The sequence below is a fragment of the Trichosurus vulpecula genome, chromosome 7, assembly GCF_011100635.1.
Source record: "Trichosurus vulpecula isolate mTriVul1 chromosome 7, mTriVul1.pri, whole genome shotgun sequence".
Lineage (NCBI taxonomy): Eukaryota > Metazoa > Chordata > Mammalia > Diprotodontia > Phalangeridae > Trichosurus > Trichosurus vulpecula.
This window is the reverse complement of record NC_050579.1, coordinates 69,085,349-69,103,317: the sequence shown is the minus strand read 5'-3', so window position 1 is coordinate 69,103,317 and position 17,969 is coordinate 69,085,349. Positions and strand designations below refer to the sequence as shown.

At 34.4% G+C, this 17,969-nt stretch overlaps 1 protein-coding gene across 3 annotated transcripts in view; it reads right to left on the bottom strand.

Annotated features, from left to right (window-relative positions):
* Positions 1 to 17,969, bottom strand: part of COL11A1 (collagen type XI alpha 1 chain) — a 280,750-nt gene that overhangs the window by 77,339 nt on the left and 185,442 nt on the right. For all 3 annotated transcript variants that reach the window (XM_036766931.1, XM_036766932.1, XM_036766933.1), the window contains 6 exons: positions 11,593 to 11,700; positions 11,000 to 11,089; positions 10,672 to 10,725; positions 5,722 to 5,829; positions 3,319 to 3,426; positions 2,291 to 2,344 (listed from right to left, as the gene is read on the bottom strand). In XM_036766931.1, the coding sequence (XP_036622826.1) occupies positions 2,291 to 2,344; positions 3,319 to 3,426; positions 5,722 to 5,829; positions 10,672 to 10,725; positions 11,000 to 11,089; positions 11,593 to 11,700 (522 nt within the window). The remainder of the gene's footprint in view (positions 1 to 2,290; positions 2,345 to 3,318; positions 3,427 to 5,721; positions 5,830 to 10,671; positions 10,726 to 10,999; positions 11,090 to 11,592; positions 11,701 to 17,969) is intronic.

Genomic DNA, 17,969 nt, shown 5'->3' with positions numbered 1-17,969 from the left:
TGATTATTGAAGGTAATATTTTAGGATATTTAAAAATGGATTTCTATGCAAACATAAATCAAGTTGAACATTAGCTTTTGAAAATCTTCAAAATATGAGGCATCTTTTTAAATTAATGACATATGCTTGGGAATAGGGAGAAGAGAGGAAAAACACTTTAAAATAATTCTGTAACATGACTTCTAAATGAACATTAGAACAAGGTTGATGCAGAGAGAAGATTATTGTGAGAGAAAAAAAATATTGCCAATCTTTTCACTGTGTTTAAGTTTCACTGTGTTTAACTCTATGTGTTGAGTATACCCACAACTGTTAACAGTACGCAATATACCTGATTCTATATTAATATTCATGGTTGTGATGTTTTGTGTCCAGATATAGCTCTGTTCTGAGGAACTCAAAAACTTTATCAAATATGCAGAAAAACTGAACAAAAGAAGTAGTTTAAGAGCTAACCTGTATTTTTTAAGAGATGAGTACAGATTTTCAAGCATTTATCTTGCTGCTTGCATAACAATCTGTCGGATCAGGAACATATTCTTTTAGGATAAGGAAGGCAGTCTACATGCAGTGCGGCAAATTTCTGCCTTTTCTCAGTTTTGTTTATGTTTCTATTTCAGGACCTTGTAATGGTGAGCAATATTCTTAAAACCCTAGGAGGCCACCCTCATATTCAATGACTACTTATCAAATCTTATTCACACATTGCACAGTTAATGCCATGCCACAATTTTAATCTAAAATGTCCCTTCTTACATTTCAAGGTTCAGTTTAAAGAAGAGGATCAACATTACACAATGGACACATTTCTTTCCTAAATACTCCTTCATGCTGCTGTTGTTCAGCCGTTTCAGTTATGTGCCACTCTTTGTGACCCCATTTGGGGTTTTCTTGGCGAAGATACTAAAGTGGTTTGCCATTTCCTTCTCCAGTTCATCTTATAGATGAGGAAAGTGAGGCAAACAAGGTTAAGTGACTTGCCAAGCATCCCTCAGCTAAGTACGTGTCTGAGGCAGGATTTGAATACAGGTCTTCCTATCTCCAGGCTTGGGGCTTTATCTATTGTGCCACCTAACTGCCCTACCTCATGTTACTAGTATTTACTCAGCACATTCCTATTAGAGTTCTGTACAAGCTGAACATGAAATAAATGACATGTCTCTGCTATCTGAGCTCTTCTTATCTTGTTGGGCAAACAACATTCACATAAAAAAATGAAAAGCCAGACAAAACAAGGCAATCTTCATGTGGAGCTGGAGTACATAGTAAGGAGGGAGAAGGTAGAATAGGGGGCCCACCCCTGAAGGAGGCTTAGTCATGAAAGTTTTTCTGGTGGAGCCAAGCTTTCGAAACTTCTATTTTGAAGGGCTACGTAGAATGACAGAAAAAATGAAGGCAATTCCAGATGTACAAATAGGACCATGGCTTCTAAATTAATGAAGACAATAATGAATGTATAATGTATAATGATACATACTAGAAGAAAATATGATAGTTCACTTAAAAAAAGACTTATCTTATTCAGGCTGGAAGTGCAGGAACTACTCATAGACCCAGTGACATTACTGATTATTATTGGACCTTTGACCTGATACGTTTCTGACCTAGGCTGATTTGCCCTTCCTTAGATAGCCTGGTGAGTTTAATATATTGATGCAAAATTTAGTACAGACACCTTGTTGGTTTAGTCTACTGAAGTTCATTCAGAATGCCCAAGCTCAAGCCACCTCCCAGCCTCACACTTTTCTCCTACTTTATTTTTACACATTTAACTTTATAGTCTTAAGGATAACTACTTTAGTATTTCAGTAGAGCTCAGGAGGACAGATATGTAACCTTGAGAAATTTAATTAATCTTCCATACATCTACCTGTTAGGATGATATCATGATACTAAACTACCCAATTAGACTACTGTTTGATGACTTCTTGAACTTTTTAGGTCTTTACACAAATACTTTAGACAATTTTGTCTGTTTTAATTATGTGTGTTACAAAGCAGTCTCTTCAACCATACCAATCCAAATGAGATCACATCTATAAAGGACTTTCCAAACCTTAAGATGGCATATAAAGACTGTTGTTATTTTATTATTAATTGGAAAGATTCACTTATTTTCTAATACTCTGTGGCATTGATAAGATTAGAAGTTTATATATTATTGATTTCTCTTAAGGAAGGAAATTGTGCTTTGGGTAAAGAGCTCCAAAACACAATTTGCAACTAAAAGACTATAAAAGCATTGAGAGGGAAAAAAACCTCACATACAGAAATGAGATTAAAAACTCACATTTTCTCCTTTGTCACCTTTACTTCCTTTCTGTCCAGGTTCACCAATTTCACCCTGTAATAAAAGACTGATGTTAAGGTTCTTCTCTATAATTTCTGACCTCCCATTCAACTATAGTCAACTATAGTCAGAATTTTTAAATATCCAATTTCATATGACTGCTTTTTTTCTTTCTGAAAGTCCACTTGGAAAATCCAAAGGGACCTTATTTTTTATATATTTTACAGCTTACTTTATGGAATTAATCCTGATATTGACCAGCCCATGGCAAATCAAGCCTTGACTCAGCTTAGGAGTATACTACAACTGGCTTTCAAACAAAGATAACTGTCTATTGTCTCATATCCTCTTAGTAGGCACTAATATTGAAAATGTCTCCATTTACAGAGTAATTTAATTGTATACAGCTCAACAATTATGCTTTTTTAGCATTTTTAAATACTTACATGACCCACATTGCCAAATAGACACGCCAGAAAATACTTTGTAATTAAGCATAGCAATGAAAGAAAACATACATCAGGTCCAAACACATTTTTTCCTTGATAAGTTACAGAGGATTACATCAATGTATTTGAAACCAAGGCTTTGGGAGTCTTACTAAGGCTTTTAGGGAAATTGTATATTCAAAGCAAATTAACATCAGCCAATTTTTCAATAAGTATGAATCCACTATTCTATTTGCTTTAGGAGTATAAGACAATTGTATTTTATTTTCCCATTATCATAGACAACATTTTAGAAAATAATAATTAACTTTCACATCAAATATGTGGATTTTCTTTTTTGCCACCTCCCTCATTGTTCCTTTATCCCTCTTCCTAATGCTGGGTGGTGTACTAGCACTTGGATTAGACCTTAACCTCCTGTGACACACACCTTTCAAACGAAAGGAAGGTGCTTGAATTTTTTTAAAAAGGGGTATTCTTTGATCTGCCATCTAATTTGATGAAAGTTATACACAAAAATCTATGACAGGAAATCCAAATATTACCTGGGTGCACCAATATAAAATCAAAAGCACAAACCTTATCCCCATCTTCTCCAGGGGAGCCTGCAGGGCCAGCTGGACCTGGAAGACCCACAGGACCTTGTACACCATCTCTTCCAGCTGGACCTTGGGGACCTTTTTCTCCCTATGTTTAAAAAAAGAGAAAGCCATTAAGTCAGTTGCAAGAATTTTGTTAATTAGCTACCTGGCATCAGATTTCAATCCAGCCCCAGAACTCATGAGTCTTTCAGTGTTTTAGCATATTAAATAAGGAAGAGATTTGATTTATTAATCAAACAGCATTTCAAATAGCAAGCAGTAACCAATCACAGCTCAAAAGTTTATATGTTTTCTTAGGATTACTGAAACAAGCATATGTTTAGAAATTGTGGATCTTTTCCAGGTAGCATTGGAGTTACTGTTGTTTAAATGTCAGATACTATAGAAAAAAAGATGTACACAGAATCTCAGTATTTGATTTCGAGAGTGTTTACAAACGGATTTTGTCTGTGTGCCTTGCTCTGCTTATAATTTTTTTTATTTTAATAAATATTTCATATATTATCTTATTTTGAGATTTTTGCTTCTTCCCACATGGCTTAATTCAAAATGATTGCCTAATTTGCTGTTTTTAATCTAATTAAAATTTCTTCAAATTTGATCACCTGTGATTTTGAATACTTTTATATTTTAGATTTAAACCTAGATGACCTAACTCCAGAGCTCATGCTATGCAAGGGCAGGTATGGTGTTTCATTTTTATTTTCTTATTCCTAGTGCCCAGGACAACAGTAGGTGCTTAATAAGCTAGGTAGCACAGTCCATAGAATGAAGAGCTTGGAGCCAGGAGGACTTGAGTTCAAATCCTGTCTTAGGCAGTTACTATTGTGTGACCCTGGGCAAGTCACTGAAACTGTTTGCCTCAGTTTCCTCATCTGTAAAAGAAGGATAATAACAGCAATCACCTCTCAGAGTTGTTTTGAGGATCAAATGAGATAATAATTGTAAAATACTTATCACAATGCCTGGCACATAATGAATGCTATAAAAATGTTGGCTATTAGACTATTCTATATGGGCATAGATATAGTGCCATTTTCTTCTTTCTCCCCATAATGATTTTTCTCAGTGTCACAGAAACAACTGAATTTATATGTGTAATGATCCCATCCCATCATTCTTTTTTTGTTGTTTTGTTTAAACATTTTTTTCTGGAGGGGGGAAGGCAGGGCAATTGGGGTTAAGTGACTTGCCAAGGTCACACAGCTTATAAGTGCCAAGTGTCTGAGTCTGGATTTGAACTGAGATGCTCCTGACTCCAGGGCCAGTGCTCTATTCACTGCACCACCTAGCTGGCCCCATCCCACAATTCTTATTGGCTTCTTGGAAATGAAAAAAAATAGGTAGTAAAAGAATAATTATTTCAATTTTAGAAATAAGGAAACTGAAACATAGAGAGGTTTTATGACTCTCCCAGTATCATAAAACCAACAATTACCCAAACCAAGACTTGACTTCAGGTCTTTTCTGTCCTTGTCTAAGCAAGGAAGTTTGGGACTGATAAAAAAGGTCTATTGGGGTTTAAAGGCTTTTAATGGTCAGAATCAAAAAGGTAACTGATATTAGCAGCAGTTAATCATTCATTTTGACATACTTGTTGGCATTATTCAAGAATTAACTATTTATAAAACACTTAAATATAAACAGCATGGTCCCTTGGTCAACATGTACATATGTGGATTTAATTGAGTCTGTGGGATCTGATATATATTTTTGAGGTATAGAACAAGGAGGAGCTTCTCTAAGGTATCATGACAATCAAAAACAGAGGCAACAAAAAGGGACTAAATTCTAACAAAAAACCCCACAATGACTATAGTGGGGAAAATGTCTCATTAGACTTTTAAGTTTAAAAGGAATTAAAAACGAAATCAATATGTGACAAAATAATTGAGCAGAAGATTTGAGTTCCACTCATAGGAGATTGAAGTATACATTATTTTCCAGAATGACACCTACTGCTAAAGGAAACTATTACAGAATGTGGAAAAGATTGATAATTAAATTGGATTACAAAAGAAGGAAAAGTTCACATTTTTTTTTTCTAATATGAAGCAGCAGGGTATAAAGTTTTAATCAAAACTACAATTTGGATTTTTTTAAAGGAAAAAATCAGACTCCTTTACAGTGATAATAACCTACCATATTTAATCCCCTCCCCCAAAGGTATTAGAGTTTCATAAAGTGTGGGAAAATGTGATCTTCTTTAATTAAATTTGAAGTTTTCTACATCATAAATAGAGAGAGAAAGATGGGATGCTATGCTATGCACATATGCTGAGGAAAGGCAGTGAAATGTGAAGAACTAATATTCTTGAATGAAAAGTAATAATGCTTGAAGGGTAACAGTCTAATACATTTTCTTCTTTAAATTACTTACAGGAGCACCTTTTTCTCCTGCTGGACCTGGGGGACCTTGGGGCCCTGGGCGACCTGGTAAACCAATTGGACCAGCTGTACCTGCAGAACCCCGCTCTCCTGGTGAGCCCTGGTGATAGAGAAAAAGAAATTAGTGCTCTCCAGCTTAAAATGCTCTTTAAAAATTAATTTCCTAGCATTCTGAAATAACATAATAAATATATTGAAGATTATTTAAAATTTGAAAGATAAACTTTCTTTCATTCTTCAGATAATCAAGATACTTAGTAAATGTCATCAAGCACAGTTATTGAAGAAAAAGAATGATCATTCCAAGGGTTATGGAATTTGATATTTTATCAAATTGAAGGACCTTGAATATTTTGCATGTATTTTCTCTTCTTTAGCTTAATTACTCACAATGTTGTAGGTCTTGTATACAACATACTCTCATGTCTGTATCACTGAACGAAGGTTGAATTGGTAAAACATGTTCCCTAATATCTGATATTTATTCTAGAATTTGGTCTCAAAATTCAGGCAGCTGCCATATGAACTTTTTCTTGGAGAAAAAAGAGAGCAACATAGGCTTCTGACAGTATAAACAGTTCTATGTTAGATATAAACATTCTACTACTCTTTGATATGACTTTAAAAAAGTTCTCAGTTAAAATAATATGAACAATGAATTAAACATGTTTTTATACCTATCTAATTTGGTAAAAGAAAAATATTTGCAACAGGATCTAAAGAAAAAGAGAAATGTAAGTTTAACCTATTACCTGCCTCAAATAAATTGTCATTTTACTTGTAATCGTTTGTAATTTGACCAAATTTAATTATGCTGTGGTCAGTTGTTGGATTAGACTCTTAGAAAAATGATTATATACAGTTCACTGCTTTCTTTAAAGGACAAACTATAATCAGGTTAATTAGGAAAATGCATTATCTGTGTTCTTAATGGATAGATGTTGAAGAGCCTTATTTCACAATGAAGCAGGAAAGAAACTGAGGAATCCAAATAGTTTTGAAAGAAATAATGCTGAAGTGGAAAAATCTTTCAGAAAACATATTTCCCACATGATTAATTTTCTAAAAAAATTTATCCAGATAACTGAAATTCACTTTATGGCAAACTTTGACAATAGGTTTTGCTATTATGAATTTCATTGTCCTAGCTAAAGATATTTTTAAAAATCATGTGTAATTTCATAAATGACATCATAATAATGTATCAATGACCCTATATTACTAACCAGGAAAGTCTCAAACAACTTTGAATCTGAATTTATTTTCTTAACTAATTCTACCTAAAGACAGAGATTATTTGCATACATATATATGCACACACGTGTGTGTATGTATGTATGTATATTTACCATTGAGCTGTCCTCACAAGCTACAAAGAATAAAGCATGTCTGGTAGAATTATCTAAGTATCTTTGAATTGAAAATTGAGCAAAAAGTAAATTATATGGCTCTAGGGAAATAAGCAGCAGCAGTTACTTGACTGAAAACCATTGGGTGTTCAAATTTTTAAGCTTTTTTTAAAACAATAAATCAGGCTTATATATTGATATTTTTACAGTAAATGTTTAATGACATGTAAAATCATGCTAATTCTAGTTGGGATGCATCCTGATTAATCTATAAAATTTAATTTAAATTACTTAGTCAATGATGTCAACATGCCTTTCCTATTTTAATTTCCACTACTCCTCTACTTACCCCTATTGCTTCAGTCATATTGTGTTTCCTCCTTTTCCCTAAACAAAATATGCTCTTTTTGACCACACATGTTTGCTTAGTCTGAATGCACATGCTCCCAATGAGAAATGTTTTCCCCATCATATCCTCCACTCTTCTTTCAAGGACTACTTCCATTAATGCTGAATTTTGCCTTGGGTGCATTTAAATGGGATTCACTATACATTCCCTAAGCATAAAGTCATAATGATTTGATGTTTCAGCAAAATATATTCATTCATACCTATATTTATATATGTGTGTACGTATACATGTACACACACACACACCACAGTTTGGCTAATCATTTTCAAGTAAACATTTATGAGCAACACCCTCTTCCCTCCAAACAATTCTTTAAAACACACCTATTACTGATCTTGTCATCTGACATACTATTTAAGTATGTATTTTCTTATTATAATACCAGACTTAAAAAAATAGCCATAGACCTTTATTAGTAAGGGACAACTGCATATCTCCATGCTTTCATTAGGCAAAAAGAGAGCCTAAATTATGTCTTCTAAAAGGATATTATTTGGTTATTTTATGGTCTAATGAGGTAGTGTAAAGTGTCTGAGAAAGGCAAAGAGGGAGCTATCTCATCAGCATTCCATTCTAATGTAATATCATAAAGCAAAAGAATAGAAACATAAGCTTAAAAAAGATCGTATTAAAGATACCAGTAAAAAGTAAGTATATGAAGTTCCTCTGAAAAATTTTTCGGCCTCTTCCTTTCCAAATGTTATATAATTAAAGTGTTTAATTTCTAAACTCTCTAAATGATTATGACAGCTCCTAAAATTTGAAATATTTAAGCTTAAAATTCAAGTAAAACCAAAAGGCATTATGAACAATCATGGCAGCTCCATAGTTGAAGGCTTGAACATTGGTTGAGTTAAATGAAAGCCTAAAAATCCAGACTTCTGTTTTCCTCATTCTCCCCTCTACAATTGGGTGAGTCCTAACTCTAAAACAGCGAAATCTCCTTCATTTCTGTGTATTCTCCGTGGGATGATCTGCTTAACACCTACTAGACACTTATATAACAATCATGACTGGGAAAGGATTAACATCAGCATACTGATATGACTTATGTCTATTAAAAAAACACTCTCAATTTTGAATAGCCAAAAGACAATGATGATGAGGGACATTGAAAGTGAATCAAAAAACCATATTATATAAACAAAATTTTAGAGAATTGAGGATGATTAGCTCAGAAAGGCAAGATGTTGACCTTAAATCTGGGGGAGAAGGGTATCAGGTAGAAGAGGGATTATATTAGTTCCATGCAGTTCTAGAGAGTTAAGATCAATGAATAGAGATTATAAGAATGTAAATTTCAGCTGGGTGGTACAGTGGATAGAGTTCTGGACCTGAAATCAGGAAGGCCTGAGTTCAAAGTTGGCCTCAAACACTTGCTACCTGTATGACTGGGGGTAAGTCACTGAACTCTGTTTACCTCAGTTTCCTCATCTCTAAAATGAGCTGGAGAAGGAAATGGCAAACCACTCCAATATCTTTGCCAAAAAAACACACAAAAACACACATACACACATACACAAACCCCAAATGGGGTCACAAGGAGTCAGACAAGACTGAAATGACTGAACAACAACAAGAAAAACAAAAACAAATTTCAGCTCTGAACAATGAAAGATATTCTAACAACTAAAATTATGTAAAAATAAGAGATATTCATATGAAGTAGTCAGTTCTCCAGCACCTGAACTCTTTAGGAAGAGAGGCAGCCTTGTTTAGTGGATATAGTATTGGAATTGAAATCAAGAAAACCTGGATTCCAAACCTGAATCAGATAATTACTATTTATGAGATACTGGAGAAGTCCCTTAACCTCTTTCCTCAGTTTCCTCATCTGTAAAAATGAGGAGGTTGTCATTAATGACCTCTAACCTTCCTTCCAGCTCCAAACCAATGATTTGAAGACTAGATGACTACCTGTTAGGGACACTGTAGGAAGAATTATGAATTAGCTGAGAGATTGGACTAGAAGGCCCCTAAGGTCCTTTTCAAATCTTGGATTCTTTATGGGATTTTTCTTTCTTGCAGCTCCCTCCTTTTTTGCTTTCTTTGAGTATTCATTTATGACAGAATATTTAGGATCAAATTCTGTTGTGCCACTTACTTTCCACTTGCACAATGATGAAGACATCACAAACTCTCTGACCCTTAATTTTCACATCTTTAAAAGGTGTTTGGATTTGATACTTCAAAGTTCTTTCCATTCCTAAATCTATAATTCTGAGATCACAAATGTTCAGCCACCTTCAGCTTTGTATACTGTTTCTAATTATCTATAGGTAAATCATATCTATTTAAACAGAAAAAAAAATGTTTGCTTATTGTGTTTATCCCTACAATTTTGCCCTCTACTTGACTTTTCAAGAATGTTAGATTTTTTGCCCTGGAAATGCCTGAGTTTCCTTATTTTAAAATATGAAGGTTGGATCACATGATGTCTATTTCTTATTGTCCTGATCTCTATGTTCCAATATTCTATGAAATTCTGGGAATTATGAATCCATTAAATCTTTGAAGCATTCAAGAGATTACTACTAAGTATTCTTTAAGAACTGAGAGGAAGCAGATGAGTAAGAAAATGTTTTTTCAAAGAAAGAAATAAATGAGGATATTATCTATGATTTACCCATCTTCTGGTGATTTTATAATGCTACTTGAGTTAAATAAGGCGATCTTCATAATCTGTTTAGATGATTACCTTTCATGCTTATGTGGAAATTGTTTATGTCATTTGTCAAATTATAAACTCATAAAGGATACGGACTCAATATGAGTGCATTTAGTTCCCAACATATGATGGAGAGTACCTTTTTGTGACAAGATATTGAAATTAATGAAAATATATAAATCTTTTGAAGATATTTCATTTGCATTTCCAAATTTTTGGTGACTGAGGATTTCCATTACTCTTAAAATCCATTTATCTCCTTGGGAGCTGCTAAGAAGCAAGGAAATTTCTTCTTCCCAGTGGTAGCAGTGGGAAGCAATATTTTAGTCACCCTTAATCTTTCATATTTATATACTTATTAGCACATGCAATTAGTAGAAATCATTCATTGATTGATTTGAATGACGTAAGTTACCATGCACTATGTCAAAGAAAATATCAGCATGAGAACAATTAAATATAAATAATCATTTATTAAAATGTCTAGCAGAGTGACTTATTAATATTACTTACAAGTGGACCTGGTGGACCCTGGGGACCTTCCCCACCTTTTAGTCCAGGTGCACCCTAAAGGAAAGGAAAATTGAATATAGATGACTAGGATATAAAAAAGGAAGGAGATGATGATTTATAAGGAAAGAAAATTGTCATCCCAAAGCATTTTGAAAAGCAAATACAATTAATTTTTAGATAAAAATAAATTAATAATAAAAAGATGAAACATAGCATTTCATTATTTGGCAAACATATTTGTGGACAATGAGTCTTCATTCAGTTAAGAACTAAGAAAATGTCTCAGTATAAAGTTTAATTTTTATTCTTTATCTATATGTTATTATACCTGAGCTCCAGGAAGGCCTCTTTCTCCTGGGAAACCACGAAGTCCTGGTGGTCCATCTTTCCCTGAGATGCCTTGAGGACCAGGGTCACCCTATGAAGATGTAATAAGCATTTGAGAATAGAGAGATAAAATGTTGCCATTATTAAGTCATGATTATGCTCACTGGAACCGAACATTAAATCTTGACGCTGGACAATGATGAACACATTCAATGGAAACTACATATATTAAATAAAATGGCAAATAGAAATAGATGCAAATATAAGCAATTACACTGAGCATAAAATTAATATAAACAATAGAGATTTTATTATTTCAGGCTGTTAAAAACATGATTTTTAAGTTAATTTAGTATAAATGCAATAGTATACATCAATAGAACCAAATATCTTTTAAACATCTTTAAACTATCCTTTTAAACATAACCATCTACTGAAGTAGCCTCACATAAAATATTTTCCTTATAGTTGTACATTTTCGTAACTCTAGTATTTCGTTATTTACGGAAGCGCTGGATAATGTGTAAATGATTATAGAAAAACAACAGGCTGAAGTCTAAAGCCTAATCACTCACTTAAAAATCCATGTATTACCTTTGCACCCTCTTTTCCAGCTGCACCAGGAAGTCCCTGCTCACCAGGAGGCCCTGGAGGTCCAGGATGACCTCGTTCACCTATTGGACCAGTCTCACCAGTTGGACCCTGAATTAATTAAAGAAAAACTCAGTACAATGACTGCTGATGTGCACCTAAGAAACAAATACAACAGATACTCAATGCCTGTCCCTAGAAATCTCATCCTGGAAAGCTCATAATAATATTATAATTCCCATAATGGAAGTACATGCCATCCTTTTGGCCTCTCCCTCTGAATGGAAGGCTCCTTCCAGAACCTCCATTTAAGGAGATGACTCATGCCAACCATGTCTTTATTCTTCTCTAGGGTACACTCTGGACTTCCTCCAACACGGCCTCTATCAGGGTGCCTTCCCATATTCTCCTATCCCTCTTTAGTTTCCTCTTATGTGTGGTCTAACCCCATTAGAATATAAGTTCCTTGAGGGCCAGGATGTTCTTTCTGATTGTATTGCATACTCAGCACTTCACCCAGGGCCTAGCACACATCATTGATAAATGTTCATTGATTGATATATTTGAGTCCATTAAAATGGGTTTTAAGAAAATCATTTATTTTCAAAACAGACTAAGAAAATCATGACTATCAATATTTGGTTACTACTAGAAGCTGCTATAAGGCTATCTGTGTAGTTCTCAGGTTTATAAGAATAAACAAAATCAATTATCAACTTCTGCATGACTGACAATGGTGCCAATTTCAACATCTGCTTTCATTAATTATTTTTTCAATCTGTTTTCACAGAAGATATCAGGATCTTTGAAGATAAAATTCAGGATTTAATTTGAAGTGGCTTTACTTGAGTTGAGAAGGAAGAATAAACAGGGGTAATATATGTCAAAGAATAAAAATGAGTATAAGAATACAAATGTGAAAGATTTATCCTTTATAAGTTTAGTAGGAAAATCCAATCACGAAGAAGTGTTTATTTAATACTTGTGACAACTTCAAATTCCTTAGCATTGTATTTAACACCTTTTGCTATCTGGTTCTAATCAATTTGCTGGCTTACTGACTGTCCTCTCTTTCCACGTTTATTTCACACTATTTAATATTCTCCCATTCCACACCATGGGTATACCTGCTGTCCTCAACATTCCATCACTCATGCCTGTTGATCTTGTTTGTCCTTTGTTATTGAAGAAGGCCGTGCCTTGGATGCACTCTTTGCTTACTTCTGTGTCTTAGAATCCTTAGCTTCGTTCAAGGCTCAGCTCAGGAACTACTTCCTACAGTATGTGTTGCTTCTCAAATATTAATTATATTTTTATATAATGTATTAAATATTAAATATACTCATCTGTTTACATGTTTTATACCCCTGGTTAAATATACTCTTTTTAAAAAACAGATTGTTTTTCATTTTGTTCTTGTATTTCCAGTGTCTAGTTTAACACTTCACCTGTAGTAGGTACTTAGCAATTTCTCATTAGGTGAGACTGCATTGCTGTTTAATAAATGTTTGTTAAATTTATTTGTTTCGATTTTAATGCCAGCAGTATAAAATGGTAACAAAAAGGAAAGAAAGAAATACTCTGGGCAGTTAGTTGGCAAAGTGGATAGAGTGCCAGGTCTACAGTCAGGAAGATTCATCTTCCTGAGGTGAAATCTGGCCTTAGACACTTACTAGATGAATGACCCTGGACAAGTCACTTAATCTTGTTTGCCCCAGTTTCCACATCTGAAAAATGAGCTGGAGAAGGAAATGACAAACCACTCCAATATCTTTGAAAAGAAAACCCCAAACACAGTGGAGAAGAGTTGGACACAACTGAGAAGCAACTGAACAACAACAAAAATATTGATGGTAGCATAGTGTTAAAGAGGGAGGTTATAGACCTCTGTTCCGGTTAGTTACTACATGCCATCAGTTCTGGTACCGTACATTTTAAGAAGGATATTGAAAAGCAGAAGACCATCCAAAGGAAGGTAGAGGTTGATTAGGATGAGGCTTGAAACTACTCCATACAAAAATTTACTGAAGGAAAAATGGATGTTTAGTTTGGAGAGGAAATGTATTAAAATGGATGTCAGTACTGTCTTTAAATATATACAAGCAATGGGTAGAAGTGATAGAGAGACAAATTTTGGCTCAATTATTTTTTCCATCTTGGGAAAACTATCCAACATGAAACATTCAAAGCTGTCCATGGATTTATATCAATGGAGATTTTCAAAAAATGACTAGATTAAAAGTTAACTGGTTAGAGATGTCATAGAGAGATTCCTGTTCAGGAATGGGTTAAATTATTTGATCTATGAGGTCCCTTCCAATTCTCCTATTTTACGTCTCTAAAAGAGCAGAAAATAGGTTGAACAGAATTTTGATTGGTTTAGAAATCATCAAACAACCATGTCATGCCTAATGACAAAAAAAAGAGTATGAATATATTTCTCCAGGGAGAGAAAAAGACATGACAATTATCTTTACATTTTAAAGGGTTATTTCTTCAAAAAAGCTTTATAGGCTTATAGTCTTGAAAGCAATAGCTGTTAGGACAAAGCAGGAAGAATTTGATTCAATATGAGAAATAACTTTCTAACAATGTCCCAAAATGGAAGGCATTGCCTAATGTGGCAATGAAAACATAGGAGTTTGATGTAGATATGTCCAAGATTTCTACCAACTCTAAAATCCTCAAATTCAATAATACTGTTTCCAATTCTGGAGTCCAATATGAATTTGTCTCTAACAGAACCAGGTTAAGGAAAGTTAACTAAAGGGGTGAGGACTTAAAATAGGTAAGAGATGTCTTACAGCTCAAAGGAATAGGATATATTACTTTTAACATCTTTCATGTCAGTGGGCTTAGGATCCAAAGAGTATTTCTTGGATAATTAGCATGATGTCTACACATTCATTGTTTAGGTCTTTCCCTTTTCACAAACTGGCTTCCTCAAGTGTTCCTCTGCTTCCCACCTTCAGAAATGTGTCTTGTATATGAGCCATGGACTTAGTTTCTAGTATTATATGATCTTGAGCTTCCCTTATGGACCTAGTCCAGTCACATTCCTCTGGAGAGGAGAGGCAAAGAAATTTACAAGACTCGGGGTCAAGGGGACCTGTGTTCCAGTCCTGCTTCCAACCCATATTGACAAATCTTTTAATCTCTCAGTCCCTAAGGCAAGTGTCTATATTGCTAATTTGAAAAAAAAAAAAAACTATTGATCTGCATAAGTTGGAGTATCTTTACAAGGGAGTTCCCTATCTCTGATGAAAACATAGATCTAGACAAAAACAAAACAAACAACAACAAAACCAGGAATAATTCAATAAATCACTTATTGGGGTGATATAAAAATTGTCCTAGATGCTCCGAATTCTCAAATTTGCAATCACCTATTTGTATCTGGGAATTCCAGGGAGCAAAATGACCCCCCTAAACAAACTCTCTTGATCAATGACTCCCCTGACCCAAAACTAACCACGATCTCTATTCCTAGAGGTGAGTTCTGAGATGTGTGCCTGAGGAATCCTGAAGCCAGGGAGATGGGATTTCCATTTGCTTGAGGTTAGTGGAAATAAATAGCCAGCTGCATTCAGTTGCAGCAAATGCCACATTGAAAAATGTCAGGTCATTTAAGTGCCACCAGAGAGTTGCTACTTTTTGGTGCTGCCATTTAATCAGCTTTCACTTAAACTTGTTATGGCAAAAGAAGGCTGACCAGCTGTGCTCTAGCTCCACTTAGCATAAAACAAAAGAAAATGAATTTAAGCTAAAGCATGAGAGATTTCATTGAAGTCTAAAGAAGAATTTCAGGACAAGACTGTTCAGTAATAGAATGTGTTGATTAGTCATCTTGTTTGGTGTTATTCTCTGGAAGTCTGTTAAGGACCATGAAATATTCTCTGGTGGCTGGGATATTTGAAGTACAATTCTGCCTGAAGGCAGTGGTTGTACCTAGTGACCCTTCCAGTTTTATGACACATTAATTTTATGATTTCTGGAATTTTGTAATTTCATGCAAATGATACAATCTCTATTTCAATGTCACATAATAGTGCTAAATAAATGTGTGCTAATTGATTTCAGCATTTCACAGAAATAAAGACTTAGAAAGGAATTCAGGGGCCATCTAGCCTGATACTATCCCAAAACAAGATTTTCCTCCACAGCATTCCTGCCAAATGAACGTTTGGCCTCTGCTTAAAGATCTCCAATGAGAAAGAACCAACAACCTTTCTAAGTAGTTAATTCCTCCCTGTGAACAGCTCTAATTTTTTCTGAGTTTTGTCATTACATCAAGCTTAAATTTGTCTCTTCACAACTTCTCATTACTTTTAGCTCTATCCTGTGGGGCAAAGCTGAATAAATTTTTCTACTTGATGCCTGTTCTAGTAGCAACCATGTTCTCTCATCCTCCCCAGTCTTCTCAATAAACAACAAGCATCTTAGAACATCTTGCTAAGTGCTAGGAAGGCAGCTAGATGGGTCAATGCATAGGGTGCTGGGTCTGGAGTCAGGAAGACCTGAATTCAAAGCCAGCCTCAGACACTTATTAGTTATGTGACCCTGGGCAAATCACTTAACCTCTTTGTCTTAATCCACTGGAGAAGGAAATGGCAAACCATTCCAATATCTTTGTCACAAAAAAAAAAACAAACAAACCATGGACAGTATTGTATGCTAAGGTCCTTGGAATCACAAAGAGTAGGACAGGATTGAAAAAGAACATGAACTAGGATTACAACGACAAAACTCCCCCTGCCCTCAAGGATTTTGCAGGTAAGCTTAAATATCTCCAGTGATAATATTCTTAGTTCATCAACTTATATATGAAACCAAGGCTCTTCAATATCCTTGTTGAACATTTGGGACACTTTCTATTTTATGGCTGTTCTACCAAAATGGGTCACTAAGACGTGAAAACAACATACCAGATGTGGCCTGACCAAGGAGATTAGCCTTTGCTTAGTTCTGGACTCTCTATATAGCTTAGAATGCAGACTAAGATTATATGTATGTATGTATGTATGTATGTGTGTATGTATATATACATACACATATGTATATATGTATGTATATACATGCACATATATACATATATGTACATATATGATACACATGTACATATATACATGTACATATATACATATATATAATATACATGTAGTATATCATATATTATCTTTCTTGGTGTTCTTATCATTGTGTTCATTTATAAAGAGTTTGTAGTCCACTGAAGTGCTCAGAACTTTTTTCAGCCCAAACTTTGTCTAACCATGCATCCCTCATTTTGTCCTTGTGAAGTTGATTTTAACCCATGTGTGAGTTTACATATATTACTATTAAATTCCATTTTATTTAATTCAATTGAATCAGAGCCAAAAGGTACCTTAGAAGTCATCCAGTCCTATCCCTTCATTTTAGAGATAGGTTAAGTGAAGCTAGAAAGTTAAGTGACTTGCCTATAGTCACAAAGTTAAGTGTCAGGTTTTGACTCAAATCTTAGTACTCTTTCTCCTATGTGATACTGCTCCCCTTTGTCACTACTTTCCTTTGGGAATATAATTGATTGATGGTTGAATGGGTGCTCTCAATAAGGCAAAAATGAAGAAAGATCTTTGTTCCTATAAAAGGTAATAGAAGGAATATTATTTCAATAGATATAACTCCCAGGCAACTACTTCCTTGATCTGCCACAAAGTCCTACCTGTGCGTGAAACAAGCAAAAGGCTGGGCTTTATAAAGGTCCAATAAATGGTAATAATTCAGTAAACATGCATATTCAATAAAGCACACTTGCTATGTTTTCTGACTTGAAGAGAGGGAATAGATAACACATGCCTTTGTCAGTTTTAGATGCTTCCAACTAGGCATGAGAGAATATCAAAAAAAGATTTGAGGTTTAGAAAGATTCAGATAAGTCACATGATGTTTATATTCCTATTCTAATATGTTGCCTTTCTCTTCCTCAAGCATTCCAAATAAAAGGAATCAGTTTTATACTGTTTTTTTTATAATATTCTCCCTGAAAGCAGATTTTGAAGTTTTTGCCATAGGTTAAAAATAAATCTTTATCTTAGTAGTAACCTCAGTAGCATGCCCTTTAGGCACTACTGCTCTTAATTAAAATTGATGAATGTCAAAGCAATGGAGAATCTATCTAATACAAGGAAATTCACATTTTCTTTCTACCATATTGGATCAAAAAGAGGAGTAAGTTGGATTATGTTTTTCCCTCTTTCTGAACAGTGAAAAAGATGGGATAGAACCCATTCACATTTTATGTCATATTCCCAATGCACATATATTAATCAAGTATTGCTTTTTAAACACACACACACACACACACACACACACACACACACACTGATTAATCTACTTTTGTT